Here is a 20,068-nt window from a genome sequence, read left to right on the forward strand (position 1 = left end):
AAAGATGTTTCATTATTAGTTAGGGTACATAGTTTTTAAATGTTTTAACATACCTTCAAAAATTGCTTGAACTTGACTTTCTGACGCTGTTCTACGACACAAAGTAGGTCATCTTTCTGAATTTCTATTTCCCCTAAGTCCCTCCCCTGACTTTTACATCAAAACAAATCTTTCATGTGAGCCTAAAGGGTTGACCAATAGAGTTGCATATCCACAAGAGTTAGGCCCGTGAGATATTTATACCTTTCTCAGTGACCTAGTGGTAGAGTGTCCGCCCTGAGACTGGAAGATCAGGGGTTCGACTCCTGGTTGGGTCATACCAAAGACTTTGAAAAAATGGGACCCAACGCCTCCCTGCTTGACACTCAGCATTAAGGGGTTGGATTGGGGGGTTAAACCACCAAATTGTTCCCGAGCGTGGCTTGTCTGCAGCTCACCACTCCCCCAGGGGATGGGTCAAATGCGGAGAATAAATTTCGCACACACAATTCTGTGTGTGACAACTAATGGGACTTTACTTGCTGTTTGACGACGCAAACGCATGTTTAAAATGGCTGCATTGCATCACTTGCATTGATTTGAAGCGTCGTTTGTGCGCATCCCCCGAAATTAACGCAATGCCTCCGAACGCTGCAATACACACAAGTAACCAGTAGGTGGAGTCAACAAAAGAGCGACACACACTCACTATGGTGACTCCGTCTCTGGTTTAGAGGTCTTTCACACCATCTACGATACCGCTGCTGTCTATTGTTCTGTTGTGAACTCAAATTTAACCAGTTACTGATCTCTTCTATTGACGCCATATTTGTTTCGGTTGTACCCACAAACCCGGCCCTCTGTCTGGTCTGAATTGTCAAGTGTGCCACCTAGTGGAACACTCCAGTACTACGTACAGTACAGTGCTGTGTAGCAGACACCAGGTCAAAGAGAAAGTATACCACACCCCAGGTCCCAGCATGCACTGCAAGGGTGACGGCTGAAGAAGCTGGACAACTGAAATGATGCAACTAAAGCAAAAAATAATGTTACAGTTTCCTCGACTGCCTTCGATTTCACCAAGAAATTTTAAACAGTTTAAAAGCAGTTTTGCAAAACTCTCCGTGAGATGTTTACGACCGCTAGGAGATGCTTTTCAAAGATGGAGGGAGCTTAAGCCCATCCACAATAGCACGGGCTCTGCTCTGCCGAGATACGGTAGGAAGTGTTGAAGTGTCATTTTTTTCAGCCATCTTCCCAAGGTGGTCTGCTTCGGCTTGAACTGGTCCAACACACCCACTGCTGACTGACTGGACCGGCTCAAATTCACTACTACCACTAGGGGGCGCCTCCCATTTGCAGATAGAATGAGCCAGTGAGGGCCTCCTGCATGCGAGATTCATTATCATTCTGGATACTGAGGAGTAAACAGCACCTCTGACTGAAGTTGTCTCTTTTTCTCTGTCAATTTCTGAGGAGCACACACACACACACACACACACACAGCGCTGCCAGGCTTGAGCTGCCCAGTGGGAGGACAGACACAGCAGGATGCAATATCAGAGTCAGAGTCTCCAAAAGCAATACTGTTCATGTCTGCCTTTGTTAAATGTCAGGGTGACACAGCAGACTTCTCTGCACGTCTTTTGCCCCACCCGCCCGCCCACGTGCTAGGAGATGCGCTCATGACATCACTGATATCTTTGCTCGCATTCCTAAGGATGCGTGGAATTAACCTGGGCAGGCTGGGGCTGACTGCGCCGGCCCTAGTGTGGAAGGGGCTCTAGTGATCTACGGCTCAAAACCAGGGGCGTGTCCAGGGAGTGGCCTGGGGTAGCACATGCCACCCTTGGAATCTGACTGGCCACCCCAGGTGCCAACACACTACTTTACCTTTAAATAGGCTTTGCATTGTCCACAAAAGGCATGGGGGTAAATCAAAAAAAGCACAACCATTGGTGCCACCCTTGAACAAAGTTGTGCCTCACCTGGGCCACCCCATTTTAAAAGATCTAGACACGCCACTGCTCAAAACAGATGAAGAGCTGATAAAGATACTTATGGACAGATAACTACTTAGTAAACTATTGTATTTTAGAGAATTGTAACCATATTTGAATTTGAATAACATAAATAATAATGCAGATAATTGTTGTATGTGGCATTTAGCGTAGGCTAATATAGCCCTAGCTTGAATGCTAACTACCTAGATTAAATTAATTTCAGTCTCTGATCTTCAAGCCTACTGTGGAAGAGGAGAGAGTAGAACAAAAAGCGATTTATCTTTTACGTATTGGAGCGTGATTAGTGATTAGCTAAATCAAACTAGTGTTCCAGCTCTCTCTGATGACTCGGCGTTCCCTGCGTGTGCACGGTAAGAGGTGTAGCTTTCAGTTCCTTCCAGAAGGGGAGCAGGGTTAGGAGCTTTCGACGTTCCCATTTGAAATTCTCCTCCTCTCCTTGGTCACATCATGCTATGGCCCCCAGCTTTAAGCCAATAAAACTGATCTAAAATCTCCATTTCTTGATAAATTTGTTGATGCAGCTCTTAAACCAAACTAAACTCCATGCAAATGTTAGCGTAGATATAACAAATGTAGACAATAAAAAGATATATGTATAAAGCTAGCCCAACCTTTTTTATTGAGAGGACGTGCACGAACACACACACATATTCTGTGCTCCTCGATCTGAAACATCAAAAAACAAAAAAGGTCATGAAGCTTCCACCTGCCAAAGATGAAGGGATCTTGCTAAGTATCAAGAAAAATAACATAGAGAAAGACAGGACATTAAAATTCATTCATCTACTTTAGTTCCTCCTCCTCTCGTCGGCTTTACTCCATTTTTTCTGTCTGTAACTTTGAACTTTCGCTTCTCTCTCAGTCCCTTCTTCCTCTCTTCCCTCTCCTGTTTCAGCAGTTTCTCTCTGTGCTTTGGCCTCCTACGGGAGGTGGCCGACAGCAGACTCACCACATCGTTGGATGTTAAAGGTCTGTAGTCCAGACTGGCTCGGAAGTCTCTGATCATACACATGATCTCATAGTTTGGTAAATTGACGTCAACTTCCTGAAATGGAAAACAAAGAGAGGAGAAAGGAGAAATTACATCAATAAAAATAACACACCAGACAAAACAATGAGACTTCATCATTTATAAGATTACTGTTGCGTCTCAAAGTTACAGCAGGAGTCAATGTGACTTCACATCGGACTAACATATGATTTTGTTTTGTTTTCAGAGTAGAGCTGCTGCTCCTTCATGCTGACAGGAGCTAGCTGAGGTGGTTTTGGCCACAGCAGAAGACTTGATGAAGAGGATGGTCGCTCTGCTGCTGCCCTCATCTACAAGGTACGAGGAGTTTTATACTAACTTGAGCCTTCTTTTCTCGGAGCTCTTGCTGTTGAAGTCGCCTCTTCTCTCGTTTCTCCTGCAATTTCTCAACCTCCTTCACACAGTTGGATTTCCTTCGTGCTGAAAAAGAACAATCGTGTTTTTCTCCTTGCTGTTGTGGGAAAGTGCAATCACCTAATCCACCAAGCATCTCAAAACAAGAGCGAAAACCAACAGGAGAAAAGCCTCGGGACATTTTTGGGGTGCACAATCCTGATGTTCAGCTGTGTTTTTCATTGTAGACATGCCCAACCCCTAAGTTATGGTAAAAGTGATTAATCAGGCTTCACAAAGATATTCACGTGCAAATAAGAAGTGTCACGACAAGTAAATAATCAACCAAACTTACATTTCTTAACGTTTTGAGCCAAATTCAAAAATAAGCCTTTTTCTCAAAACCCTGGATCTTGTACAACAAATTAATGTTTTTGTTCTGGAGTTTTTAACCTCTGAGTCGCATAATGTCGACATAACCTGAGACCACTTTCATCAGTTTAACCTTTTTAGGTCTTACTGATTCTAAAGCAGCGGTTCCCGAACTTATTTAGCCGTGTACCCCTAACCCTAACACCCTTGAATCTCTATGTGTGTGTGTGTGTGTGTGTGTGTGTGTGTGTGTGTGTGTGTGTGTGTGTGTGCGCGCGCACGCGGCACAGCTCCATGAGCCGCTCCAGTCACCGCGTCTCGTTATTGGCGCTATTTAAACCAATGTTGTAAAATTACTTATGCACACCCGTGAGCCGTGGTTCCGCTGGAACGCGTCTGACCTCTGACAGACGCACTCTGAACTTCAGATCTTCAGCGCGCTGTTAACAGCCTGAGACGTTTAGAATGCTGTCCCACGGTCAGTGTGCTAATATAATAATATAATAATGCTAAAATGCTCAGATGGGAATCATTTCTTGATTTATTTAGTTACATCCACAATGTTCTGTGTGTGAGGTTTACAATGTCAGAACACCTGCATGAGACAGGGTGTTAATTACAATCTGCCAAAATGACTCGCCACCTTCAGATTTCTCCAACATCGTTAAAAATGATCAAATACGGAACATAACGGCGTGCGCAGGCCAGAGTGCTGAAGCTCGGCGCATTGTTATTATGAAGCTAGAGCACATGTGGAGGACACACACACACACACACACACACACACAAAATATACTTGTTTTCAATTACATTTATTGGGCCCACTTACTTTTTCTTAGGCCCACCCACAAATGAGTTTCTGGCTACGCTAATGGTGACATCTGACAGACTTCTCTGAGCTCCGCAGCCATTACACTTTTCACCTCGCGCACCCCCTAGCGGCAGCTCTCGCACCCCCAGGGGTGCGCGCACCACACTTTAGGAATCCCTGCTCTAAAGCAATGGTTTGGATATTTTTAAGATGGTATCTTTGGAAATGTAAACAATTGTAAACATGTCAATATTTATATAACGTGAAATAAATGATGGTATGATCATTTAAAATGAACACTTGCATGAACTGCAGTAAATCTTTGAGATAAGACTTTATTTAAACCACTTCCTAACCAGGGGCGTGTCCAGAGAGTGGCCTAGGGTAGCACATGCCACCCTTGGAATCTGATTGACCACCCCAAGTGCCACCACACTAATTTACCTTTAAATAGCCTTTGCATTGTCGTCCAAAGGCTTGGGGGTAAATTAAAAAAAGCATAACCATTGGTGCCACCCATGCACAAAGTTGTGCCTCACCTGGGCCACCCCATTTTAAAAGATCTGGACACGCCACTGTTCCTAATTGGCTCCACTGTGACTAGCCATCCAGCCCTAAATAATCTCTGTTTAACAAAACTGAGGCTGTTCACGGATCTATCTCCAACTCTAACATATTAATCATTCATTTGTAACCTTGTAACCCAGAAACACACTACAGCAGGTCTGGGCTGTTCTTTAATGCCACTTCCATCTACATCTGAATACAGTTGAACTGCGGGGTTAACGTATGAGTGATAAATGATTACACCATCAAACCTATTCACATAAAATACCACAATAATTTATCTTCATTAAAGGGACTTTACAGAGTTTTGAATTTTTATGCTCGCGATTGCCCCCTCAGGCCAAAAGCTTAACGGTAGCTTCAATAGTAAGCTCGTGCACGAGGCGCGCATGCTGTACGTGCACACTCCTTAACGAAAATAACAGCTGAGACAGTCCCGTGTGTGTGTGCGTGTGTGTGTGTGTGTGTGTGTGTGTGTGTGTGTGTGTGTGTGTGTGTGTGTGTGTGTGTGTGTGTGTGTGTGTGTGTGTGTGTGTGTGTGTGTGTAGGTGTGTGTGTGTGTGTGTGTGTGTGTGGCCCGGAGGACAGAGGACAGGAGAACGCGCAGCTAATTAATTAAATAATTTGGTTCTGTACCTTTCTCTTCAGCACAGCCGACAAAGGTTTATGATGGGTCAGTCCTCCTGCATGCTCAGATCATTCCCTTCCCTTGCTTGAAAAATTCTTCCAAAATGAAAGTTGAACCCACATCTTTTTTATCTGTGAATTCAATGCCGTTCGGCGAGTCTCAAATAAAAATTTGGGCATCTTACTGTAAAAAAATATACCATTAATGTAAAAAATAAACTCTAAATAAATTACGTTCACATCCAGAATCGGACCCGGGTCTTCTGCACGAGTCCACCGTCTTACTGGGTGAGCTATAGGGGCAGTAATGTCTTTTGAATCTGTAACATTTATATCCTTGATGACAGCTGAAACAACGTTCAAAGAACGGTTCTGAGCGAAAATGGCTATTTTGTTGCTAATTTGCAGGAAATATCTAGAAGAAAGTAGCTAAGGGTCCTCAGAAATGTAGCTAGGTTCATCGCTAGGCATTAGGAACAGCGACAAAGTCGCTGAGTTGGCACTACCTCTCTCTCTGCTGCTAAAGCTACTGATAGCAAATGCTACGGGCTATGCCTGAGCGTGAACGCGCATGAAGCAGCCTGCTCGACCCGAGCAGCTCTCTTTTTCTGTGATTCTACAGAAAAACAGGCAATCACAGTAAAAATGCCAGGGCTCATTCTACAGGACCAGGGCATTGCAGGAGAATGTATGAAGAAGAAATTTATTATTTCTATACATGTTTTGGCTGTCAAACTTCCATAATGCCCCTTTAAGACCATTAAGCACAAATAATGATAAATTACACATAGAGACAATTAACATGTGGTTAATTAAGTCTGGCAGAAAAAGACAACACAGCTTCGGGTTTAAACACGATACACACTTAAAATTAATCTTTGCATAAAAAATCCTTTTAGAGCACTTTCATTAAAATAATAAATGACACTAATGTAAGTCTGTAATAATTGGGAGAGCTGAATCGGTTTCCTAACGTCTGCCAGGCTGAAGAACACCTTGTTTTAGGAGCGTGAGAAGGCAGCGTTCACACACCAGAGGGTGCTAAAAACAAGAGAAAAGTCTTCTAGGTGCTGTAAAAGAAACATTTAAACAAGATTGTTTCCACTGAGTTGGTTTTGTTTTCTTTAAACCTAAAATAAGTTTGAAATTTTGCTTTTTCGGGGGTGATCTTGAATCTACATTTAGATGTTTCCAAACAGCCACCGAGGAAAACTGGGACAAGTGCTGAAATGTGAGGCCGGAAGCAGTGAGAGGGACTTTGACGTGGAGCACACAGCTGTGTGGGAGCATTACATCACTGCTTCTGGCCGCTGCACAACAGAAAACAAAACAACAGAGACAGAGGACGCAGCCACGGAACACAACAGAGTGTCAAAACGGAGCCACGTGAATGTGTGTGTGTGTGTGTTACCGTTCTGCTGCTGCATCAGTGCCTGGTTGACTGCAGACTGTGGGGCGATGGAGGGCGGAGGTGGCTCTGCAGCTTGGCTGTGCTGACTGGGACGGGCCCGGGTGGTTCCCACTGCTGCAGCTGAGGAGGAAAACAGTTTACTCTGATCACTTTCAACAAATATGGAACAAATCCACTAAATAATTATTCTTTATGCATTTTTGATCATTTTAATAAGAAAAAGACAATAAATTATGCCTGCTGTGACTAAACTGGGATGTCTGCGATCAGACTATCAGTAAAATATACCAACAGTCCATGGGTCTCATTTATCAAACATTGCGTAGAATCCTTACTAAAACCGTACTTAAGCTCAGCAAAAAAAAATGTACTTACGCCAAGAAGGTTTGTGATCTATCAAGCATGGAGTACGCACAGCTGCACGTAATCTCTGCTTCATAAATCAGAGACTAACGAGAAAGTTTCTCAGCTGCTTTTAGTCACATCCCGCCCTCACCACGCCCACTTACTGCCATAAATAGTTAATGCAAAGTGCTTTGTGGATCTCATGCATATACATAAGCCGGCTGTTGCAGCATTTCGATCATGGCCACAGATCAAGGAAGCGCAATTTCACAAGCAGAAATTGCGGTACTTGTGGGTGAGGTGGAGAAATGAAAGGAAGTGCTTTTGCAAAACAAATAAGAGAAAATCCACGGAGTGGCACAGCGTTGCTGAAGCCGTCAATGTTGTGAATTCTTCAGAGATCTGTGGCGGATATAAAAAAAATGGTCCAATCAGGATTTGATCCCCAGACTCCCGGGTGAAAGTCACGCATGCTAACCAGTCAGCCAAACGGAGATCTCCCTTGTCCAAGGAGCCAGGGCGCATGATCAATCGGGTCACAGTGACAGGACACACACTGTCACAGACGCATGACATTCTGTCTCAATCTGTCCCCCGCTGATATTCTGCATTCCGTATTCTGGCTTCAGGCGCGTGTGGGGGGTCTTGTTCTGTGTGAAAACGAAGCGGTACAAGTGATAATGCTGCAGGATTTCATACTTTTGTCCTTCTCAGCAGCAGCACTGCAGGTGCTCTCCATGTCCAAAATGTGCGTAAGCAAGGTCCTTAGCCAACTTAAAGTTGTGCACATTTTTCCGCTAAGGTTTCATTCATAAATCCCGAAGTTTGCGTGGAAAGTTGCTTACGCAGTTTTCCGACCCCGTTTTGTGTGTAAGCAAGCTTGATAAATGAGGCCCCTGGCTGTTTGTGCAAATGCAGTCAGTGGTTCTGGTTCATGTGACAGAATTTAGTGGATGTTTTAACAGACGAGGAGACTGGGACCTGGAGTGAGGAGAAAGCAGGATCCACGACCAATTACACCTTTCAGAACATACAAAATAATGAATAAGATGCTGATTTTCTCCAGGGGTGTCCACCTCCATTAGTCCCTGGTCGAGGGAGGGACATGTCTCCAGTCCATCACAGGGACACAGAGAGACAAACAACCAGTCACACACTCACTCACATTTAGACAGGATTCTCCAGCCACTCTAGTGCGCATGATTTTGATCTGTGGGTGGAAACCAGACAAAATCCACATATGCTTGGGGAGGACGGTCTAACTCTACGCAGAAACGCCACAGGATTCTAACCTGCAATCTAAGACAGAAAACTTGTCACCCCTCTGTTCATTGAAATTCATTGGCTAGCTGCACGCATCAAATTGCTAGCACTGGCATACAAAGTCCTGGATGGTACGCCTCCCATCTAGCTGAATCCTCTAACATCACGGCCCAGCCGCTCCAGTCATCAAAGGATCGTCGGCTAGCAGTGCCTTCACCACGCTCAGGACAATCCAGACTCTTTTCATATGTCGTTCCACCGATGTGGAATGACCTACCAAGTTCTACTTGAACAGGGCCGTCCTTTTCGATTTTCAAGAAGCACCTGAAAACCCAGCTCTTCAGAGAGCATCTTCTAAACTAGCACCCTCCCTGCACCCGTCCCCCACCCTACTGCACATTCCTGGTTCACTTCCCTCTATGACTCATCATGCTGCCTCAGTGCCACCTAGGATTGACTGACTAGTGTTTGCTGTTAGCCTCAAGGGCAACCTGCTAGCTTTATCATCACTTGTAAGTTGCTTTGGACAAAACCCACTGAGCAAAGACATTGTTTGGACGTCCTATAGACGTGGGCTAGACAGACAGACTCAATATAGACATGATCTGTACGTCTGTGCAACGTTGACTGTTTGCAGGGAAGCATCTGCTAGATACATAAACAAAAACGTAAAATTAGTGCCAGACAAAGCTAACAGTATAATAAAGCTGACCAAAATAACAGAAAGCACACTGAACCAGTAACTAAACCCGAAAATCATGAAGCTAAAGTACTTAGCTTAATAAGGTGTGTGTGTGTGTGTGTGTGTGTGTGTGTGTGTGTGTGTGTGTGTGTGTGTGTGTGTGTGTGTGTGTGTGTGTGTGTGTGTGTGTGTGTGTGTGTGTGTGTGTGTGTGTTGAGATCGATTCGATGCTAGGCACCAGTTACCTCCCACTCAGTCAGTGGCTCAAACGTACCTCTGTTTTCCCGCTGAGTGTTTTCAGGCTTCGGTATCGCTGTGGTTCGTCGGGTCTAAAGAAAAAACAGTTGCATGTTGAACATTAAACAGTTTAAGGTTCGTTTCTATTTTAGATGCAAAAACGTATTAATCACTAAGAAGTCAGATTTTTTAGACTCACGCAATTCATGATTATTTTTGCTCATTTTTAAAAAAGCACATTTTCCATTAAAAAGTCTCTTCTCAGGATCAGGTCCTGCCCCAAGTGGAGGAGTTTAAGTATCTTGGGGTCTTGTTCACGAGTGAGGGAAAACTGGAGCGTGAGATCGATAGGCGGATTGGAGCTGCATCTGCAGTAATGCATGCGTTGTACCGGTCTGTCGTGGTGAAGAGAGAGCTGAGTCAGACGGTGAAGCTCTGGATTTACCGGTCGATCTACGTTCCTACCCTCACCTATGGTCACGAGCTTTGGGTAGTGACCAAAAGAACGAGATCCCGGGTACAAACGGCCGAAATGAGTTTTCTCTGCAGAGTGTCTGGGCTCTCCCTTAGAGATAGGGTGAGAAGCTCGGTCATTCGGGAGGGGCTCGGAGTAGACCTGCTGCTCCTCCACATCGAGAGGAGCCAGTTGAGGTGGCTCGAGCATCTGGTCAGGATGCCTCTTGGACGCCTCCCTGGTGAGGTTTTCCGGGCATGTCCAACCAGAAGTAGGCCTAAAGGGAGATCCAGGACACGTTGGAGGGACTATGTCTCTCACCTGGCCAGGGAATGCCTTAGGATTCCCCGGAAGAGCTGGCCCAAGTGGCTGGGGAGAGCCAAGTATGGGCCTTTCGACTTAGGCTGCTGCCCCAGCGACCCGACTATGGATAAGCGGATGAAATTGGATGTATGGAATGTCTCAATCACTCATTATTTTACATGTCTACAGGTCCTATTTTGTGTGGAATAAAGTTCCGGCGATCCTGTAGAAGAGGAGTGGGAGGCAGAAAACTCCTGGATTACGAATCTCATTAGTATCCACGATATGCAAACATCTCACCTCTGATTGGCTAATAGCAATGCAACTCTTCTGCTGCCTTTGTTGACAAAACTCAGAATACTGTAAAACATATTCTCTTGGGTACAAAATACAACGCTGATGATTTATCTCCACTAAAAACACACGCCTGTTCCACCATGCTGTGTTGTTGCTAACGGTTAGCTTCTACTGGCAGAGATGTGCTCCTGGCAACTAAAACAACACAGCCTTCCACCGTCCCAAATCAATGTGGGCGGGGCCATGAATGCTGATTTTCCCTGGGACGTAGAAGAGACAGGCTTTTTCTGATCTGATCATTTCTCATCGATTATTTCAGCGGCTAACGCGAGAGCGAGCACTACACTGTTTCTCACTGAGCGAGAGCTTTCATCCAACCATTTTCAGCCGCTTATCCACAGTCGGGTCACGGGGGCAGCAGCCTAAGCTGAGAGGCCCAGACATCCTTCTCCCCAGTTATTTGGGCCAGCTCCTCCAGGGGAATCCTAAGGTGTTCCCTGACCAGCTGAGAGACATAGTCCCTCCAGCGTGTCCTGGGTCTTCCCTTGGATCTCCTCGCAGTAGGACATGCCCGGAAAACCTCACCAGGGAGGCTTCCAGCAGGCGCCATTTGGAATTCTAGGATGTCCAAGGAAGATCCCACCTTTCTCTTCTCTGATTGGCTAGAAAGGCTCCACTACTGTGTCCTGCCACCAGCAGAAAGCTGCTTTGGGGAGTTTAGTAAAGAAAATGTGAACTTAGCGCTATAATAAACATTCTGTCCTGGTTTGCAAAATATTTTATGTTTCATTAAAAACTGAAATACATAAAATGTGAATTTTAAATCTTGTTGCATTTATCTAACTGTTGGACTTACTTTATATCTCTTGGCTCTGAAGCATTAGAGTACATAGGATAAACATATGCGCCTTGCCTGGGTATGACATTTAAAACTGCCCTATTCTGCCAAGCTGAGTGCATCAGGTCTGCTTCTTCTCTAGAATAATGAAAACTGGTGAAAAATAGGTCGAAATCATAATCAGCTGTAACTTAATTTTTGATTAAATGATAAACATTTAATCTGATGATGAGAGAGGTGCTCTAACTTGTAAACAGCCTCAACCTATTAAAGCAGGATAGCCTAATATGGAAGTAATAAGATAACCCCAATAGAGCCAACAGATATAAAGTCAGTCTACAGTGTGATAAATGCTACAAGAATTATTACAAGTTCACATTTGATGTTTTTCAGGCTTTTTAATGAAAGAAACTGAACCTGGTTTGTTGCTAAACAGGAAAGGATGTTTATAATAGCAATGAGTTCACATTTTCTTCAAAAAACTCCTCAAGATCTGGCTGTAAAAGTAAAAACCTGCAGCGAGGGCAAACTGTTTCCTCTGACACGAAATAGCCAATCGTAGTAGAGCCCTTCCAGCCAATCAGAGGCGAGAAAGACGGGACCTTCCTTGGACATCCTACATTTCCAAATGTCGCGTCCAGCAGGCATCCTGGAGCGAGAGCTTTAAAAACTCAGTGGTTTCCATTGATGCAAATCTACTAAAATGTAAAAATTAGCAGGTATTTTCTGTTTTGAGAGATTCCATGAAGGTCTCACTGTATTCAAATCAAACTGTCTTTGCAGGATCTTGTGAAAGAACTCCACGTGAATATTTTAGAGCAGAAATGTTGTTCTTGATAAATAAACAAAACCATGCCTACAAAAGTGTTTTAGAATGAAATGAATTAATTCCTTCAAAAATGACGTTAGGAGGTAAAATCATGCTTTACTCAAATCCCACACAGTAATCCTCGAGGAGCGGACCTTTGGAACTCGACCGGTTTTGGCGACACTGGACGGAGGAAGAGGAGCTTCAGGACTCTGTGGGATTTCTTCATCAGGACCAATGTCTGGATTCAAAGCAAAGACGCTCTCCAGATCAATCTGAGGAACAAATGAGACTGAGATGATATTGTGATCGTGACAGACAGATTTCAAGAGGAGCTGGAGAACAGAGAGCTGAGCAGGATCTGGTCAAGAGGAAAACCTCAGTCACCGTCCAGCTCTTCCATCTAGAGCTGGGGTCTGCAACTGTTACCGAGCTGTTTCAGCCCTTCAGTCCACCTTCATAAAAGTTTTTCAGAGTCACAAATGTTACGGGACCTTTAAAAAAACAGGACTATTTATACTCTATGAGGAGGATTAGAGCCACTGGAAAAACAGTTTTCTCCAACTTCTGAGAAAATCACGAGAATTCTGATTAAAATCAGGACTTTTTTCCCCTCTTCTGTAAATGTCGACTAAAAGATTTGTTGTCTTTTTTGAATTGTCACCATTTTGTTACTTATTATTAGATTCTGAAATAAAATTTAAAAAATGCACATTTGCTAAAGGAATAAGCTGTTTTTCATCGGATGTTGATATTTGTGGAAAATGATAAGAAAAAACCATAATAGTTCTAGAAATATTACTTCCTTTTGGCGTCATTGTGGACATTCAATGCAATTACACCATGGAAAAGCTGCTGAAACTTGCATTTGTAATCATATTTATATGAAAAAATTATGAAGAGCCATTGTAGAAGGTCCAACGAGCCGCTTGTCATTCCAGAGCCACAGATTGCAGACCCGTTGTAGAAAAACCAATGAGACGGGGCAGAACTCGCACCACAGCAGATAGAAACTCCTCGAGTATAAAAAGCACACTGAGAGGTGCCATGTGACCTCTTTTTTTTATTCTCATTAACAATGTGAAACAACATGGCTTTCAGCCACTGCGATGTGAGATACTGACAGGAGTAATGTGTTGTTTAAAATCACATTTTAAAGAAAGTTGCTTGAGTTGCACAAAGCATCAAGTTCCTCTTAGGAAAAGATGCACCGATTCTGGGTTTGAGGGCTGATGCCGATAACCAGCGTGCAGCTCTGACCTTTTATCGCTGAGTTATCTCAAAGACCTATAAATAGAATTCTTTATTTTAATGCAATAAACAGGAAAAATCTGGGCTTGGAAACAAATACGCTCCCCATAGAAGATCTGTTATTGCTGGTTTTAATTAGCACTAAGTGACGATGAGTTCACAGACCAGGAAAAATGTCAGATTTATTTCACTTCTGCTCACAAATAGTGGATTCACCAAACAAAATAATAATCATTTGAATCACAAATTAAGTGGATCATGATGAAAACTGGTTGATTCCAATTAGCAGGTCTTTGTTTTGCCGGTCCGACTCTAACAGGCAGTAAAGTTTTTGCCTTATCTGCCAGCAAAATACTATTGGACAGGCTTGAAAAAAAAAACTCAAGTGAATTTTACACACATTGAGGCAAAGTTTTTATATAGCACCAATTCACAAGAGGTCAACTTAAAGGTCAACTTCAATGAAAAACATTTTTAATGATAATTTCTGATTGTAATGCGTCACTCTGAGTATTTCATGCAGGCTGAACATGAAAATAGTCTCCTACACCTATCTCCTGCATTAGCTTCTGATAGAAAACAGACAGCCTGATAGATGCACGTCACACTGTCACTTAACATTCATAGACTCACCCATCTTGGCTCATGACGGGGAAGGCTGTTGTTGGTTTAGCGACCAGAAAAAAGCAGAGAACATCTCGGCTAGTAGAAGCTAATCATTAGCAATAGCAACTCCACCACACAGCAGAACTCCTCCAGGCTTGTGTTATTTGTGGAGATAAAAAGTCAACGTTGCAGAGCAAACTGAATCAGAGGTAGAGTCGTGTTGCTGTTAGCCAATCAGAAGTAAGATGTGCAAAATCGGGAAATAGTAAGTAAATTTCATCTATCACTGAGGGAAAATTCAGAGTGCTTCATAACAGGACAATAAGACTCCAAATCCTGCCGTATTCAGCTCAACTCTGACCTGACTGACTCCTGGTGCCCCCCCCCCCCCCCCCCCCCGATTTACAAGGCATTCATTCCAGATTCCAGGTCACAGATCACTGGAAGCTCAATGGAAGACAGACCTTCAGTTACTCCAAAGCAAAAGTCAAACAGCTGGAATGACTTCACCCCTGGACACGAAAGAGCTGGAGGAAGCAGGTGTACCTCTTTCCCTTTCGTGTCCCCGTTTTCGATCCACTCCACGGTCACGCTCTCGTTGTCTTCATGCAGTGATGTGACCATGGCCTGGTGTATTCGTCCTGCAGGGCAAAAAGATGTGAGGCCTGCTCAGTGTACATGGGGGCTGTAGAGTCATGAGCACATGTATTATTCTGCTTGAGCCTTCAGTTAGAGTCAATCATTTACAGGAACTCTGTCACAGGTCTAACAGCAATGCTTGGAGTAAATAAACCACAAAAAAAGACACATTTCCTATTTTCACGGTTTATAGACTTTGAATAATAATGCAGATGCTAATGGGTGTGGCTGATGAGGAGGCGTTCCTCTGATGTTCAGCACAAAACGCTGTTTTATGGGTGTTAACGTCATCAGAGAAGGGTTTTGTGAAAAAAGGAGCAGCTGGTTTTGGTGCCAGGGAGATAAATGCAGTGAGAGGTGAGGCCCCTCCATGCTGCCACCCATCAGCCTGTGGTGCCTCTCCCTTGTCCCCCCATCCTGAACCGGAGGGGTCTGCCCGGTGAAGCGAAGAGGTAGGGGCAGGTGTTCACGGTGACAGCCGGACAGCGGCGCAGCAGGTGGATGGACCCGCCCGTCCGCCGGCTCACTGTCCGGGACCGGTAGGCCCACCGGCTTCAGCCCGCACGACTCACGCACAGCAGCAGAGTCATAAAACAACACGTTAGTTTATTCAATGGATCTCACGCCTCGCTGTGTGCCGTATGAACCACTACGTCCCGGTTACCGAGCAGCAGAGAGGATAATGTAGCAGCTGGCTATAGCTAATGCAGCCTCTGCTCCTCTCATCCTGAGGGAGCGCGTGCGAAGTCAGCCAGCCACGTACCGTCGCTACGCTTGATCTCCACGTAAATACCCACGAAGATCTTCCCGAAGATCCCGGCCATCGCTCCCCGTCTCGCGTTTACTGTCCCGTCCTGCCCAGGTTGAGAGCTGGCGCTGCTGCGGAGGCTGAGGTCACTGTAAGCCGCAGGAGAGGACCGGGGCTGGTGCGCATGCGCGGTAGCTGTCTCCAACCAGCCTCACCTCGCGAGCATCTTCTGATGAAAACTCATCTGTCCTTGATTTTCTTTACAATTGTAGCTTTTTGTCTCCATATATTTTACACTTTCAAAAACCATAATTCAAAAAACAGTCTTTAGTTCATTCAGGTATGTATTTTGCCTCTCTTCATATTTTAGCTGCATGATAACAAGTCTTCCTATTTTTTGACAAGAGGCCAAATAAAAGGTTCAGTTTCATGCTTGACTGAATAGACAGCCTGACAGATGATGTTTGAGAGGAGTCTCCATGGACTGTGATGTTTGCAGGGTGCAGGTAAAGCAAAGCTAAAAGTGGGGATATTTACTGTAAAAGAGAGAAATGAAGATTAGTCACAGTCAGACATAATGCGTGTGTGTGTAAATGAGGGGGACACAAGTGGAACGGGAATGTTACAATGGGAGGACTTTAGGGACTTACAGTCTAAAGCAGCAGTGAATGTGGAAAAGAGGTGGAGAAGCATGTGAAGCAGGTTGGAATGGGTGGAGAAAGGTGTCAGGCGTGATGTGTGATAAAAGGCTTTCAGGACAGGTGTAGAAGACAGCTAAGAGACCAGGCATGTTGTCTCGTGTCCATGAGGAGAAGACAGGAAGCAGAACTGGAGAGCTCAAGATGTTGAGGTTCTGTTTGGGAGTGACGAGGACAGATAGGATCAGGAATGAGTCCATCAGAGAGACAGCTCATGTGAGATGTTTAGGAAACAAAGTCAGAAAGGACAGATTGAGATGGTTTGGACATGTCCAGAGGAGACAAATGATCATAGATAGAAGGATGCTGAGGTCGGAGTTACCTGGCAGGAGGCTGAGAGAAAGACAAAAAAGGAGATATGAATGTGGTGATGATAGAAGATGCAGAAGACAAGATTAAATGGTGACAGACCCCTGAAGAGACAAGCCCAATGAGAATGAAGAAGCTGGTTTTCTCTAAAAATGTCCAGCAGTTGTTGGTAGTTGAGAAAGCTCCTGATGAATTTAAATTTTAACCAATATCTCGTCGTCTCGTCTTCCTCCGCTTATCCGGGTCCGGGTCGCGGGGGCAGCATCCCAACTAGGGAGCTCCAGGCCGTCCTCTCCCCGGCCTTGTCCACCAGCTCCTCCGGCAGGACCCCAAGGCGTTCCCGGACCAGATTGGAGATGTAACCTCTCCAACGTGTCCTGGGTCGACCCGGGGGCCTTCTGCCGGCAGGACATGCCCGAAACACCTCCCCGGGGAGGCGTCCAGGAGGCATCCTGACCAGATGCCCAAACCACCTCAACTGGCTCCTTTCGATCCGGAGGAGCAGCGGTTCTACTCCGAGTCCCTCCCGAATGTCCGAGCTCCTCACCCTATCTCTAAGGCTGAGCCCGGCCACCCTACGGAGGAAACTCATTTCGGCCGCTTGTATCCGCGATCTCGTTCTTTCGGTCTTTACCCAAAGCTCATGACCATAGGTGAGGATTGGGACGTAGATCGACCGGTAAATCGAGAGCCTGGCTTTCTGGCTCAGCTCCCTCTTCCCCACGACAGATCGGCTCAGCGTCCGCATCACTGCAGACGCCGAACCAATTCGCCTGTCGATCTCCCGATCCCTCCTACCCTCACTCGTGAACAAGACCCCGAGATACTTAAACTCCTCCACTTGAGGTAGGACCTCTCCCCCGACCCGGAGGTGGCAAGCCACCCTTTTCCGGTCGAGAACCATGGTCTCAGATTTGGAGGTGCTGATCCTCATCCCAGCCGCTTCACATTCGGCCGCGAACCTATATTTTAGCCAATATGTTCTTGCAATCTCTGTTTTTAATAACCTTTTATATGGTTCTTAATTGTTTTATTGTTGCTTTTATTGTTTCTTTTTTTCTGTATTAAATGTAATACCTTGTAAATGTAAGCCCTCTGGTTACCCTCTGTGTCAAGCGCTAAATAAGTGAACCGGTTGAGTTTACTGAATGGAGCTCCAGTCTGAACTAAAGGAGGACCTCCTCACAGAAAGAGTTCAGCTCACGCGTGCGTGTGTGTGTGTGTGTGTGTGTGTGTGTGTGTGTGCGTGCGTGCGTGCGTGCGTGCGTGCGCGCGTGTGTGTGTGTGTGTGTGTGTGTGTGTGTGTGTGTGTGTGTGTGCGTGCATGCAACATTATTTATAATAAATGTAAAATTAAATTTGCTTCCTTATAGTTGACCCACCTTTGAAATAATTAGACTTTGAAAGCGTAAATGAAACCAGACACCTAAATCAAAGGATTTGACGACACGACACATATTGTCAATTTTTATTTTTATTTTGTAGTCTTCATTCTCTGGAGCCCAAAGACATTTTGTTTCATAACAAGATTTTACAGAAATTGTAACTCTGCAGAGTGCTGACTTTTGCCCCTAAAGACCTAGCTTGAATTCATTAGACCACATTCCTAATAATCTACATTTCCCTCCTGTTAACATCTTGTGTTGTGTTACAAAACATAAATGATCTAATCCCCTCTATTCATACAGGAGTGACCCACTGATAAAAATTAATGTTACAGATAAAAAAATAAGCCAGGTTTAAACACAAGATGGCAGCAAATGTCTTCAATGGAGATCTTGTGCATTGTGCCAATAAAGGAGAAATCTATGTAATTTATCACTGGATGTATTATTGTATTTTTGCATATTTACCTGATTCATGACCAACATTCTGAGTGAACGAAACATAAAGGATAATAAAATGAAAACATTTGTCTTCTCCAATAAATAAGTTTGACAAATGTGTAGTGGGGCTGCATCCTGTCGTTCTGCCACTTTGGAAGCCAATCTAACAACCAGTATTTGCAACGAGACTGAGACCAGGGCATTGTCTCAAATAATGTGTACTTAATAATGTGCCAGATGCAAGCCTTCATCACATCATCCAGATTGGATTATTATACCTCTATGTGTGCTGGACAGACTTGGTCAGGCCTTGGTCATGCCTCCATCTAAAAGGCTAGGTTATCCAGAGTTATCTCTGTAGTTATGCTGCTATAGGCTTAGACTGCTGGAGGACATACTGACCACTTTCCACTCTCGACTACTTTCTTCTACAATCTGCTCTTTAACTGTATTATTTCCTGCTATTTCAGCTGTTAACTTTATTTTTTCTCTAAGAGTTTTTCTCCCCAGAAGAAGCTACAATGATGTTCTGCTGAGCTGTGGTGGCCTCATGGAGGGGGCCATCGGCTTGAACACTGTTGCTAACCACTTAAACATTCTCCCTCTCCTGATAATAACTTTTTGCTTTCTTTGACGTTGGATGTGCTACTACTAGTTTACCCGTTTAATTATAGATTCACCAGGATAAATACAATAAAGTTTATCTCTCACCAAATAGAAATCACAATGTAACCATAGAAACACTACTTGGTATATATGTTTTGTGTGTGTGTGTGTGTGTGTGTGTGTGTGTGTGTGTGTGTGTGTGTGTGTGTGTGTGTGTGTGTGTGTGTGTGTGTGTGTGTGTGTGTGTGTGTGTGTGTGTGTGTGTGTGTGTGCGCGCGCTCTGTCTTCTTGATCCCCAGTGAGTCGTGGAGGATGGCTGCTTATACTGAGCCAGGATCCTCTGGAGGTTTCTTCCTGTTAAAAGGGAGTTTTCCTCTCCACTGTCGCTAAATGCTTGCTTAGTATGAGGATTGCTGTAAAGTCACTGATACTAGTCAGTGACTTGATGCAATTTGCTGGGTTCCTTATATAGGAAACTTTTTTTTTCTGATTGGCTTAATGAACTGACCTGTATTGGAACGTTTATTATGTGAAGTGCCTTGAGATGACTCTTGTCGTGATTTGGCGCTATGTAAATAAACTTGAATTGAATTGATTGTAAGGTTACAGCCTGAACAACGCTCTGCTGCCGGGTTCTTGACTGGGACAAAAAGACAAGAGTACTTTGCACCTGTTTTGGTGAATTAGCTCATGCTCCTGGTATATTATCGACTCAGATTCATAATTTTACACCATTACAAGGCAGTTATCCATCTTACATGACTGAAATGTGGCACGGATGTACTCCGATATGATCACTCTAGTCCGCAGAGGTGGACCAACTGACCATTCCTGGAAGTACAGGCAAAACAGGAAAATGTAGATTATGGTGCAAAAGTCCACTTATATCCATAATTCAGCTTAGACTGAGAGACTATCTAAAGGCTCGGGAACCCTCTGAGGTTTTCATAAGCTGAAAGCCATGATCATCACAGTTACAGCAAATTAAGGCTTGAAATACCTGG

The 20,068-nt window shown here is 44.4% G+C and overlaps 1 protein-coding gene across 1 annotated transcript in view; it reads right to left on the bottom strand.

Annotated features, from left to right (window-relative positions):
• The window catches only part of LOC107374802 (kinesin-like protein KIF2A), a 30,485-nt gene extending 14,661 nt beyond the window's left edge, over positions 1-15,824 (bottom strand). The window contains exons 1-8 of the mRNA XM_015943069.3: positions 15,641-15,824; positions 14,785-14,879; positions 12,537-12,656; positions 9,719-9,773; positions 7,155-7,274; positions 3,353-3,453; positions 2,953-3,048; positions 2,615-2,669 (exon numbers count right to left, since the gene is read on the bottom strand). Of these exons, the coding sequence (XP_015798555.3) occupies positions 2,615-2,669; positions 2,953-3,048; positions 3,353-3,453; positions 7,155-7,274; positions 9,719-9,773; positions 12,537-12,656; positions 14,785-14,879; positions 15,641-15,701 (703 nt within the window). The 5' untranslated portion in view covers positions 15,702-15,824. The remainder of the gene's footprint in view (positions 1-2,614; positions 2,670-2,952; positions 3,049-3,352; positions 3,454-7,154; positions 7,275-9,718; positions 9,774-12,536; positions 12,657-14,784; positions 14,880-15,640) is intronic.
• Between the last annotated feature and the right edge of the window lie 4,244 nt (positions 15,825-20,068).

The sequence above is a fragment of the Nothobranchius furzeri genome, chromosome 6, assembly GCF_043380555.1.
Source record: "Nothobranchius furzeri strain GRZ-AD chromosome 6, NfurGRZ-RIMD1, whole genome shotgun sequence".
Taxonomy (NCBI): domain Eukaryota; kingdom Metazoa; phylum Chordata; class Actinopteri; order Cyprinodontiformes; family Nothobranchiidae; genus Nothobranchius; species Nothobranchius furzeri.